At 31.9% G+C, this 13,137-nt stretch overlaps 1 protein-coding gene across 1 annotated transcript in view; it reads left to right on the top strand.

Annotated features, from left to right (window-relative positions):
* Positions 1 to 12,748, top strand: part of Wnt6 (Wnt oncogene analog 6) — a 49,861-nt gene extending 37,113 nt beyond the window's left edge. The window contains exons 3-4 of the mRNA XM_065500680.1: positions 8,243 to 8,679; positions 12,246 to 12,748. Coding sequence (XP_065356752.1) covers positions 8,243 to 8,679; positions 12,246 to 12,707 — 899 coding nt within the window. The 3' untranslated portion in view covers positions 12,708 to 12,748. The remainder of the gene's footprint in view (positions 1 to 8,242; positions 8,680 to 12,245) is intronic.
* Positions 12,749 to 13,137: the final 389 nt, after the last annotated feature.

Genomic DNA, 13,137 nt, shown 5'->3' with positions numbered 1-13,137 from the left:
AGCCCAGAGTCAAGTCATCCACTCCAACAGGCCAACAACAACACAAGTTAACAAATGTGAAATGTGAATAAAAGAAGCAAAAGAATCACAAATTACTTGTATATGGCTGGTTGTTCTTGCTTAGCCAGAGATTTTGGTAAATCTTAAGTTAAAGCCAGAAAACAAGGGATTTTTTTAGGAAAACAAAAGCCGCTTTTTACTCAATACCCTGAAACTCAAGTATGTTTTACGAATTCCAAACAAAGAACTTTAGCTACTGATGTCTTAGGGACGTTACTGCAAGTAACCATCAACACCCTGATGATTACAAAAAAAACTTTGAGCAAATATTTGTTGATATATGGGAAACCTTTCCCCCCACTTGCTACTTTGTTACAGAAAATAAAAACAGTTTATGAAGAGAAGGTGTTAGTAGTTTAACACAAATTCATACATACATATGTTTTTGTATATACATTAACGACATGTTGCAATATTTAACGTGCCATAAACAGGGACAATCACTTGCATATAATTGCCGCCTGACACCAACAAAAAAAAGAAAGAAAACCTTCTCAAATCATCATCAGTAATAAATAACAAAGTTTAAACGTGGATTAAATTTCAGTTTCTCAGCCAGTGTTTGTAGTTTGTGTGAATTTCCCAGCAGACTTTGATGTTGGATATTCAGGCATTGGATCAAAATGTTATGTTTCAGTTCAGTCGACTTTTGCAATTTTAAGTGCTATACTTTCTTACCCTATATTGAAATGAACCGACAGCCAAATGGTCTGTGATTGTACCAATAACTTTAACATGACGTTGGCCTAAGAAGGATAAAATACTAGTCACAAAATTGGATACAAATTATTAGATACAAGGGTGGGTCAATAAATCGCGTCTGTTTGAATTACCTTGCTCTTAACTGAAAGGGCAACACTGCTCCTGTCAACAGGCATTTGTCAGTTGACACCTGACAAAATTTAGTTTGTGTTTGACTGCCATGAATAGCAGACTATCTCGTGACTTGAGGAGTAATTATTTTTTAGCATCAATTTCAATGTTAAAAGTGGTTTACTGAACTTCGTTGTGGACGTACAAGCACGGAAGATGCTCAACATTCTGGACGCCCAGTTGAGGTCTCTGCTCCCGAAACAATTGAAAAAATCACGATTTAATGTTGGGCGATCGAAGATTGAAAGTGCGAGAGAGTGTGGAAGGCATATGCATCACATATGGCTCTGTATCAAATGTTTAATGATCACTTGAGTATGAGAAAGCTTTCTGCAAGTTGGCTGCCGCATTTGCTTACAATCAGTGCAGTTCCCATGCTAAAAATCCATGAATTAGGCTACGAAATGCTCTCTCCAGCCATATTCTAAGTATTTGGCCCCGATTGACTCCTTTATTGTATCCAAACCTGAAGAAATGTCTCGGCGGAAAGAAATTTGACTCCAAACGTTGGACAAAGTGCATAGAGCTCAAAAAATAAATAAAATAATGCCCATCATAGTAAATACTCCGAGTTTGGAAGTATTTTCCACTAAACTTAAATGTAATGCTACTCAATCACTTTTTCATGATCTCCCAATTATCATAAAATCGTAAAATATTTTTTGTTTAATATCTTAAGAAAATCTGTACATCTCCATTGGCTTAAAATTTTCGTTGAGCTGAAGGCTTTAGTTTTGAAATTTTTATCTTTAAAATTTAGTGTAGGAAGTTCTTTTTCACAGAGCTGGTTCCTGGTATGCAAGTTGGTAGTTTGGAGGTTGCACGTTCAATTCTCGCCACAGTTCGGAGTCTGTTTCAAAAATGGGCTTATGGTTTAAGTTGTTGTTGTACCATCTAAAACTACACAATTGTCCGAACCGGGTTTCTGCATCGAAGTCAAGGCTAAGGAACTGTGCCATTTTTATCGGTATAATCCAGGAATAAATGATGCAGGGTTTGCTATGTCAAATATTTGCAGGGTCAAATATATAAGAGGTGTCATTAAGTCCAGGACTATGACCACAAGCTGGACATACATTGATTTCTAGACAGTTTTAAACAGGTGTTGCAATATGTGGTCGAGCGTTATCATGATGGAATATTACGGTTTCATGTCTTGCCAATGCTCACTTTAACCGAATCAGTTGTGTTCAGTGAAGCTACCCTTTGATGGTCTGCTTAGATTTCAGCACCTCATAATAGTTAGGACCATTATGGTCCTACCAAATACAGAGCATTACTATAGCGCCATGGATATTTGGCTTTGGTGTCGATCCGTCTGGTTGGCCGGGCTTCACATACGATCTCTAACGCTTCGGGTTATCGTAATATATAGATTTTTCTTCGCAATGATTTGGTGCAAAAAAGATTATATTTTATAGCGTTGAAGCAGCATTTCAGACATACAAAATCGTCTTTAAAGGTCTCTCAGCTTCAATTCGTATGGTATCTGTATCTACTCACTGAATCATTTTTGACATACCGCTGTGGAGACTCTCATTGCAAGACGTTGTAGTTTAGATGTAGAAATTTGATAACATGCCAGGATGAACTGTGTTGTCAATATGACATTTTGTTGCATTACTGGGAGTAGATTCCTCCAGTAGATGACGTTCCATTGTAACAATTCTTAAGGCCGCATTTGTGCAGCTTCCACACATTTCCACTTTAAAAAGCTCCCGGATAACTTACGCACATTCAGTGATCCTTCAGAAATATATCCTATTCTATTCCGCAAATTCTGATTTTCTTCAAAAACGATTAAACGCTTGTGGGCCGATTTGTAAGTTATTTGGGGGCTTCGGAAAGTTGATTTGAAAGAATTTTAAATTTTCCAAAACTTAAATTTCTGATTTGCTGGGTTACTATAGCAGCACCTACTACTACATACACTTACACCTTCTGAACAAATGTGAAGAAGTGCAATTGATTTAAAACAAAATCGTTTGTTTCAATATTCTTGATGAGGTTGGGATTTTGTTTTGTACATAACGTACAATTGCGTTACGTTTCATTGTATTTCGTTACGTTGTGTCAATCTATCAACTTGATGTTTTTGGTTGTATTTTAAACTCATTACAGATGTTGTCGTTGTTGTTGGAATTGTTGTTCGTTACACTTATTCTGTGTTTGATCTTCATCCATTTCAATTTAACCCAGCCAGCAGCAGGGAGGACGGACATGCAAACAAAATACCAAGTGTCATTGGGTAACAATTTAAATGTCCAACTTAGTTAACTAATGCGAAATTTATTACGAATATCAATTGCTTAAGAGCTTATAACTGTTTAGGAAGGGAGAAAGAGGCAAGAGTAAGAAACAAATGACCAAAATACTTAACAAAGTATACAGGGTTTTAGTCAAGTTTATTGCGTGTATATCAGCTAAATTCAACATCTTTTCCCCTTAAGTTACAATTGCCTGCTTTTTAGTTTTTGTTTTTAGCTGAATTATTGTGTTTTATTGCTGGCAACAGACTACAAACATTATTCTTTCTTAGAAGTTGAGTTTTTTTGTTTTTTTTTGTTCCAAATTACTTGTTGTTTTAAGCTTTCCCTCTTGTGTTCTGGCTTATTTTCTTTGGCACTTTGTGTAAATTGTGGTTTATTTAGTGAAATTGTCTTTAGATTTTCGCTAAAGTTGCCTAAACGGTTCGCTTTTAAGTGAATCAATGTCACTGGGTATTAAAGTGATTAATTTAGGGTCTTAAGAATTATGAAACATCTTTTTGGCCAAGACTTCTCTTAGGGGATTAAGTGTTATTGTTACTAGTTGAATGGTGGTTAAAGTGTAATTTTTTGTAAGCTGTATACAGACACAATTAATGCAGTTTAAAGCTAATTATATTTAAAATTCAAAAGCGTTAAGAAGATAAATCAAAATTATGGCTATTAAAATGTGAATTAAAATATTGAGCTGAATATATACTTTTTGTTGCCATGAAATAAATGATTTGCCATGTTCACTAATCCAAAGCAAAATAACAATGATATGCTAGAAATTATACTAAATCAATGTGTGTGGAAATTCAAGAAAAAAGCAAATCGTTTTCCGCACCATAAAACTGCTAATGATTGTTTAACTCTTTGAGGTTTGGTGTTTAGTTTACTAACCACATTTTCTATAGTCTTTAAAACATAGTTTATTGACATCTATTGCCATTTTGCTAAACAATTATACTTTTTGAAGTCATCGCTAATGATTTTTTGCAAAACTTTGCCGTGAGGGTGCTCTGGTTAGATAAATATATAAATTTGAAAATATTGTAAAAATCTGTTTTTAAGAGACTTTGACGCATTCAATAAAAAAAAGCACTGAGTCTTTATTTTTCATCGAATTCAGTGTTACTTTGATATTTCAGTTGTTTGGTCAGAAAATTTAGTCAAAAATATTCGATTTCAACAAAATTTATACGAAACTAAATTTTTATCATAGATATTTAATGCCAACCGCCACTGTGGTTAGTAAACTAACCACTTCACTCCACAAAAACCTTGGAATGGGGTGGTTTTTTCATGTTTTGATTAATTTTTTCTTACTATTTATAATAAACTAACCTTGATTAAAGTCAAAATGCAATTGTTTTGATTTTAAACTTATACACAAAAAAGCGTGACTGAAAGAGTTAAAACTATTTTATCAGAACTTTTACTTTAAAATTCAGATAAAACTTTAATCAGCCCTATTCAATAAATCCAGCATTTCGTTATTAAAAGACATAATAATTCTTAAAATAAGTTTGCAAAGATACTTTCTGAATTATTTTCTTAGAATTTTCAAGTAAAATGCATAATTTGAAAACAGGAGTATTGAAGGAAAGAGTGAATGGAAATGATCCTGAATATAAATCTCTGTTTAACTTAATTAGTTGTAATATAATTTAAATTAAAGTATAAAAATCATATAAAATCATTGGCATCTATAAAGCAAACTAATAAACTAATGATTACAGTTGTTTGATATTGGGTGTATGACTTAAAAATGCAGGATTTACAATGTGGTATAATAACTTATATGTATATAATTTTGAAGGGTACACATCTGCTATTTATTATCACTTACTTATTGAACATTATAGTGTAAACAACAAAGTTTTTTTTTGAATCGAAAATGTTGAATTTTGTAGCAACAAAGCGTCATATTCGCGAAGTTTTGCTTTACTTCATTAATTTGAAAAAAAGTGCCGCTAAAGCACACCAATTGCTCACCAAAACTTATGGTGAATGTGTTGCATCGGTTTCAAAGAAATGGTGATTTTGACACGGAAAACAAAGATCACCCAGGTCAGCCAAAACAGTTTGAAGACCAAGAATTGAAGGCATTGGGATCTACTCAAGCAGCAATTTAAAAACGTTTGCAAGCAGCAGGATCCATCCAAAAGCAGGGAAATTGGGCACCATACGAATTGAAACCGAGAGAATAAGCGGTCAGACAAGAAACCGTAATAGTCTATCTTGACAACGCTTGGCCATATGTTGCACTACATGTTAAAAAGTATTTATAATGAAGTGTTTGGGAAGTTTTGCTTCACACGCTTCTACACCAAGGGAAAAACTGCAACTTAAAAACAAGAACGCGTCATATTAATTCAATAATGTTCTTTATAATAGCAAAATCATATAAAACCCATATTGAAATACAATAAATCAATAATTTTCAACTTTAAATTAATATTGTTTCATATTGAAATAAAAAATTTCAATATTACGACACCATTTCCAATTGTATTTCAGAAACTTCCAATTGAAGTTCAGAAATTTCCAATTATATTTCAGAATTTTCCATTTATATTTCAGAACTTTCTATTTGTATTTCAGAGTTTTCCAGTTGTATTTTAGAAATTTCGATTTGTATTTGAGAAGTTTTAATTTATACTTAAAAAGGTTCTAATTGTATTTCAGAATTTTCCAAATGTATTTCAGATATTTCCATTTATATTTCAGAAAATTCTAATAACAATACCAATGGAAAATTCTGAAATACAATTAGAAAGTTCTGAAATATAAATGGAAACTTCTGAAATAAAATTGGAATATTCTAAAATATAATTAGAAAATTCTGAAATATAATTGGAAATTTCTGAAATTCAATTGCAATTTTCTGAAACATAATTAGAAACTTCTGAAATACAATTGGAAATGGTGTCGACTTTCGTTGTTTTTTCTCTGGGTGTAGTACTATTTGTTTCAATCGATGCAGAACCTTCATCAGAAGATGAACAATTCTAATTAGGCATTGAAAATTAGCTAAATTGGTTAAGTAGAATTCGAATAGAAAATCGAATTCTTTTTGGGAATTAACTTATAATAAGGTTATTCCATTTGATGATAATATTTCTAAAAAAAAAATAATGCAATTACTTCAAATAACTCTAATCAGTAAATTTTAAAGCAAATAGATATTTCAGAAAGTGTCGGTGACTGTCAAAATTCCAAATGGTGGGTGGAGTCATATGTAGTCATCATCATCGATTTGGACAACAAAAAAAATCCCCACAATATTTATTAATTAACAACAAATATTATTTACAACTTTCAGAAATTAACACAAATAAATAAAACAAAACAAATAATAAAACAAGTCAGAGTGTCATATTCGGCTATGCCGAATCTTGTATACCCATCATCAATATGTGATAATAAAATACTTTTCTGATATATGGGTTATAAGGGGGTTGGGTCAATTATGGACCGTTCTTCACAAAAGTTGGTACAAAGATTAAGGTTCATATAAAACTGATTTATGGCCTATTCATCACGATATTAATTAATGTCAACCAATTATGAATGTTCAAATCATTTTCTGAGGGAGACCTTGTGAAGGGACTAGGGAATGTTGGACGATTTTCGTCATAATTTACAGTATAATTTCAAATTACTTATAACTAATTTGTGCACAATTGCTTTCAACAGACAGACAGACATAGCTAGATCGTCTTAGAAACTTATGAGGACCCAGAATATATATCGTTACCTTTATATAGAAAGGCTCTAACTCGTATTTTTTTGTAGTCCCAGATTTCGATAACTGGTCCACTCAAATATCATATTTAGCCAAAAAAAATTCGACTTAAAAAAACTCGAGTTAAAGCTTTTCTATATTAAGGTAACGATATGCCTTTTGGTTCTACGACCAATATTTCGATATGTTACCAACGGAATGACAAAATCAATATATCTCCCATCTTTTTAAAAAAAAAACCTTAAAACAAAAGAAGTCATGTTTCACTTCACTACCGACTGCTGGCTGGTGACGATGACAGACAGCTCATACTCTAAAACGTGTGTGAAAAAATATAAATTTATTTATTTCTGTTAAATTTGACAACTGACATAAGAAGTGTCAAAATGATAAAAAAAAAACACAGTACGTAAAACACGTCAAAAGTGTGTAAATATGTAAATAAATAATAAAACTCTTGCAAATGCAAATAAATACAAACTTGCTAAATAATGCTAATTACTCATTGAGTCGTTTAACATTATTTACATGACAGACATACATACATAGAGATACAGCCGATCATACTACTTTAAGTAAATTAAGATAAAGAAACATACATTTAGACAGCAATAAATATAATAAAATAGACAATTGTCAAAAGTGCTAGTATTTAAGTCAATGTGTCATCTAGAATTGCATGACAGCTACTCACCACACACATACTCACACTACTCACACCCATAGTAGAACACTCATGCTGTCAGGCATGATCAGAGATCGATGACTCTGTCTGTCAGTTTTGTTTATATTTGTTGCTGTAGTTCGGGAGTTATGCAGTATTTACAAAATTTCTCACGATTATTATTCGCATTTATTACTATGTGTTTACATACATACATTTTAAATGCAATTTACTTATTAACGTTTACTTCGCTTCGCTTCTCTTTTATTTCATTTAATTCTATTTATGTATGAACTTACGGATGTTGTACTACGCCTGAGATAAATACTAAATATTGGTTTATACTTGTCACTTAAATACTATACCTACCTCTAGTATAGCATTCATGTAGTCGTAGTATCGTTTTATATTTACCCCATGTATAGAGGTGGTTGGTGAGCAAATATGCAAATGAGAACGTGACAAATGTCAAATAGTTGTCACTTTAGAAGTGTGTTTATTTAGCATAACATGAATTTTTAAGTAGCCATTTAATAAAACTGGCACACAAACTTTACAAATAAATACAATAAACAATTATTAGTTTTATTTGTTATAAATTCTATAAATGTTGTAATTACCAGATAATTTTGTATTTAATTTCAGACACTCGAGAAACTGGCTTTGTTAATGCCATCACCTCGGCTGGTGTCACTTATGCTGTGACCAAGGCCTGTACTTTGGGCAATTTGGTAGAATGTTCTTGTGACAAAAGCCACTCACGGCGCAATGGTGGCCAACCACAAATGGTGAATGCTGTAACCGCTGTGGCGGCTTTGGAAAAACAACAGGCGGCCTATGAGAGAAATACATCGAGACCGCGTAATAATGCAAATAATAGCCGGCGGGGCGGCAATGGCAATAGAAGACGAAAACTTTTGAAAAATATCAAATTTCCCGAGGGCGAATGGGAGTGGGGCGGCTGTAGTGATAATGTGAATTTTGGTTTTCGTCATTCGAGAATATTTTTGGATTCAAAATATCGTCGTCGAAGTGATTTGAGGACGTTGGTGAAGTTGCACAATAATATGGCGGGGAGAATGGTAAGTTTAGGGAAACTACTAATCAACTAACATAGATTGAGAACTGCCTGACCTCACAACTAGAGGACAGCACTATTATAAATTTATATACTCTTCACCATGAGTGGCAAGAGTAACAATATTGAAATTTGTCCTTTTAAACTATATTGGATATTCTGGATTCTTATGGATAGGACAGTCGATTTAACAATGCTCGTAACTTTCTCAAGACGCTGAGGAAAAATGTATATATATTATACAGTAGTTGACAAAACAATGTAACTTTTCCAAATATTCCATATGTAGCCCAAAATTTAAAGTATTTGTTTAAAATAAAAATTTTATTTTTTTAGTATTTTACTTGTATAGTTTTATTTAGCTAAATTAACTGAAAAACAAACAACATAATTAATTATATGTATTCTGAAAAATGGGAACAAAATTAAAAATATTCACTATTTCGCTACTGACAAAACAATGGAAACTTTTAAACTTCTGCAAGAAAGAAGTGTAAAACGAAAATAATATTTAAAAGAACGATGTAAAAAGCATCCTGTTTACAGTTATTTTATTTTATTTTTAAATTCTGGTAATTTTTCACTATTTTTTTTTTGCGCATAATTGCTTTTTTCAAAGTTAACGAAAATGGCTAAAGTTAAGATTTGTGAAGACTTAAAAAATAAAATAATTAATGATTTTAAAGCTGGTTTAAAACAAAAAAGTATCTGTGACAAATATTCAATAAATAAATCAGCAGTTTCAAAAATTATAAAGAAATTTCGTGAGACCGGTTCTGTAAGAACTCAACATTCTGTTCTGTAAAAACAACATGATAATTTAATAGCGAGAGAGTTCAAGAAATTCCCAAAAATAACTCCTCGAGAAGTTGTTAACAGCCTACAATTAGAAATAAGTACCCGAACAGTTAGTCGCAGGGCAAATGAGGCTGGTCTTTGTTGCTATCGTCCTGTGAAAAAACCACTCATTTCTAAAAAGAACCGTTCTGCTCGTCTACAATTTGCCAGGGATCATTTAAACTGGTCGATACAGAAATGGAATACTGTCCTCTTTTCCGACGAATCCAAATACAATTTAAGAGGCAGTGATGGGAGAACATTTGTAAGACGACCAAAGGGAAAAAGATTAGATCCAAAGTACACAAATAAGACTGTAAAGTTTGGCGGTGGCAATATTATGGTATGGGGATGTTTTTCAGGGCAAGGTATGAGCCCAATTCATATTATAAAATATACCATGACAGGTATAGGATACAGAACCATATTAAACTATGTTATGTATCCATACGCTGAGGAAAATATGGCCCTAGTTTGGAGATTCCAACACGACAAAGACCCGAAAAACACTTCTAGGGTTGTAACCGAGTAGTTACAATCCAACGAGGTAAGTGTTTTGAAGTGGCCTGCCCAATCGCCAGATCTCAATCCCTTGGAAAATCTATGGGAAATTGTAGATCGTAAAATAAGGACCCAAAATTACACCAGAAAGGAAGATTTATCGGAGGCGGTTATAAGGGAATGGCAAAATATTTCAAAGGAGACCATTGACTTTTTCATTGGTTCAATGGATCGTCGATGTGTAGCAGTTATAAAAAATAAGGATTACCCCACAAAATATTGAGTTATTGCAAAGTTTAGATCATATTTGTTAAAATAATACCTAAATTTAGAATTTAATTAATTATGTCCTTTGTTTTTTGTTAAATTAAGTTAATAAAAGTATACAAATAAAATACTACAAAAATTTTAAAAAAATATTTCAGATTTTAGGCCACTAATGAAATATTTGGAAAAGTTTCCATTGTTTTGTCAACCACTGTATATCAATAAAACCTGCATAATCTGCACGCAGAGAAAAAATATAGTTGGGCATGGTTACTGTAACCATTTCAATATTGTTACAAGTTTTTTAACTATATTATAGTCACAGTAACCATTTACATGATTGTGGTAACCATAATATGGTTAACTTACGATTCACATGATTGTGTCAACCATATATATGGTTACAGTAAACATATATATGTTTGTGACAACCATTTATATGATGAAGGACTTATCATATTATGGTGCTCTCGGCTTAAGGCTTATCATAATCTGAGAACAACATATTATGATAAAATTATTCATCATAAATATGGTTGCCACAAACATATATATGTTTACTGTAACCATATATATGGTTGAGACAATCATGTGAATCGTAAGATAACCATATTATGGTTACCACAATCATGTAAATAGTTACTGTGACTATAATATAGTTAAAAAACTTGTAACACTATATAAATGGTTACAGTAACCATGCCCAATTATATTTTTTCTCTGCGTGTGGTTAAGTTTTTCCCAAAATTCAAATTTTACAGGCTCAGTTCTGTCTGAAATTTAAGGTGGCCCAGAAACACTCAACCGATGTTGTTTTAATATAACTAAATTGGGATTTTTATAAACAATTTTGAAAAAAAAAAAATTTCTTTTATTTTCAAAAAAAAAAAAATAATTTTCATTTCAAAATTTTTTTTAATTTCTTAGTGAATTTACTGACAAACATTTTTTTTGATGAAAAACAATATTTTTCCCGATTATGACTCATTCTAGGTCCGACATACATATATAGCCTTATACACGCCGTTGCAGAGGTCTTTGAAATATTTATCATTAGATATCCACATTGTCTATATAAATTACTTAGTTATCCAGATATAGATAAAAAGTTGGTCAAAAATCTAGGTTGTCCTGGGTTTTTCTGGGTTTGTGGGCCGATTTTCTCTATTTTAAATAGCAACCTTTCCGGGTCTATAGCGTATATTTCGATGTTTGAATCATATATGTCTGTTATTTGGGGGCTGTAGAAAATTGATTTCATTTCCACTATCTATAACGATCAGGAATATATATACTATGTGGGGTCGCAAATTAAAAATGTAGAAATTACAAACCCCGTTTGGTAGAAAATCGGGCCACAAATGGCTGAGATATATGGAAAAAAACATGTCAACTTCGATTTTTGACCTATTATTGATCTATATCTGGATTACTAAGTCATTAATATAGACAATATGGATATCAATGATAGATATTTCAAAGGCCATTTCAACGGCGTATATAAGGCTGTCTTACCTAGAATCAGGAAAAATATTTTTTAACCCGAACTTTTTTTATAAAAATAATTTTTTTTGTCATAAAATTTATTTCACTAATTTAAAAAAATTAAAAAAAAAAACAAATAAAAAAAATTTTTTGCCATACAATTTTTTCACTAAATAAAAAGGGTTTATGTATAATTTTGTGAAGGGTATATAATATTTGCTCTATTATATAGCTCTATTACTTGTTTCTCACTAAAAATTGTTTTTTCAAACACAAAAAAGCTTTTTCACAAAAATCTCGATTATTTTATTTAAAACCGAACTAAACGAAGGACAAAATCCTCAAAGTTATGGACGTAATTCCCCCAAAGAATTTATCTTTTTACTGTAAAAGCATTTGACTGATTTGTCCCTAAATTTGAAAACGATTTTATAACTTAAACATTTTTAAATTAAAAACTTGTTCTTCATTTACTTCCAGGCCATTCGAGATTCCATACGTTTGGAGTGCAAATGTCATGGCCTGTCCGGTTCGTGTACCGTCAAAACTTGCTGGCTAAAAATGCCCTCCTTTCGCGAGGTTTCCACACGCCTACGAGAGAAATTCGATGGTGCCTACAAAGTGGTGCTGCGCAACGATGGCAATAGTTTTATGCCCGAAAGTGAAAATGTCAAACAACCCTCGAAATACGATCTAGTATACTCGGATGATTCGTCAGATTTTTGTGCACCCAACATACGAACCGGTTCGCTGGGCACACAACATCGTGAGTGCAATGCCACCTCCATGGGTGTGGATGGCTGTGATCTGTTGTGCTGCAGTCGGGGTCACAAACATCATGTGGTCTCGGAATGGGTTAATTGTAAGTGTGTGTTTAAGTGGTGCTGTGAGGTGACCTGTGAAAAGTGTCTCGAAAAGCGGGAAGTCAATACATGTCTTTAGTTGGTGTTGAATCATAATAAGGTGACACGAGTATACTTAATAAATAAATAGTACATAGTTTTGTAATGAAAAAAAATATATAAAAAAGAAGCTTTCCATTACACGTGATAAATTTTAATTATTTATTATAACAATCAACAAACAAATCTGTTTTAGTGATTAAGTTAACGCTATAGTATTCATTTTACCTTGGATTGTATTGTATTCTTTTCTTAAATTAATTAATTTTAGTTTTGTTTTATATATTGTATATTTAAATGTATTAACGTGATAATATTTGTAATATTTTATTTTTATTTGTATTATTAATTAATTAATTGTTTTTATTTGATTTACATATTTACTACTTGTATTTGTAAAATAAAGTAGGCTAGAATCTCTTTATATTTATAGACAAATACTTATTAAATACACTACGGAAATGTTAAAG

Source organism: Calliphora vicina, chromosome 2 (assembly GCF_958450345.1).
Source record: "Calliphora vicina chromosome 2, idCalVici1.1, whole genome shotgun sequence".
In the NCBI taxonomy this organism is placed as follows: Eukaryota; Metazoa; Arthropoda; class Insecta; order Diptera; family Calliphoridae; genus Calliphora; species Calliphora vicina.
Note: the sequence above shows the minus strand (reverse complement) of the source record. Positions and strands in the feature narration are given on the sequence as shown.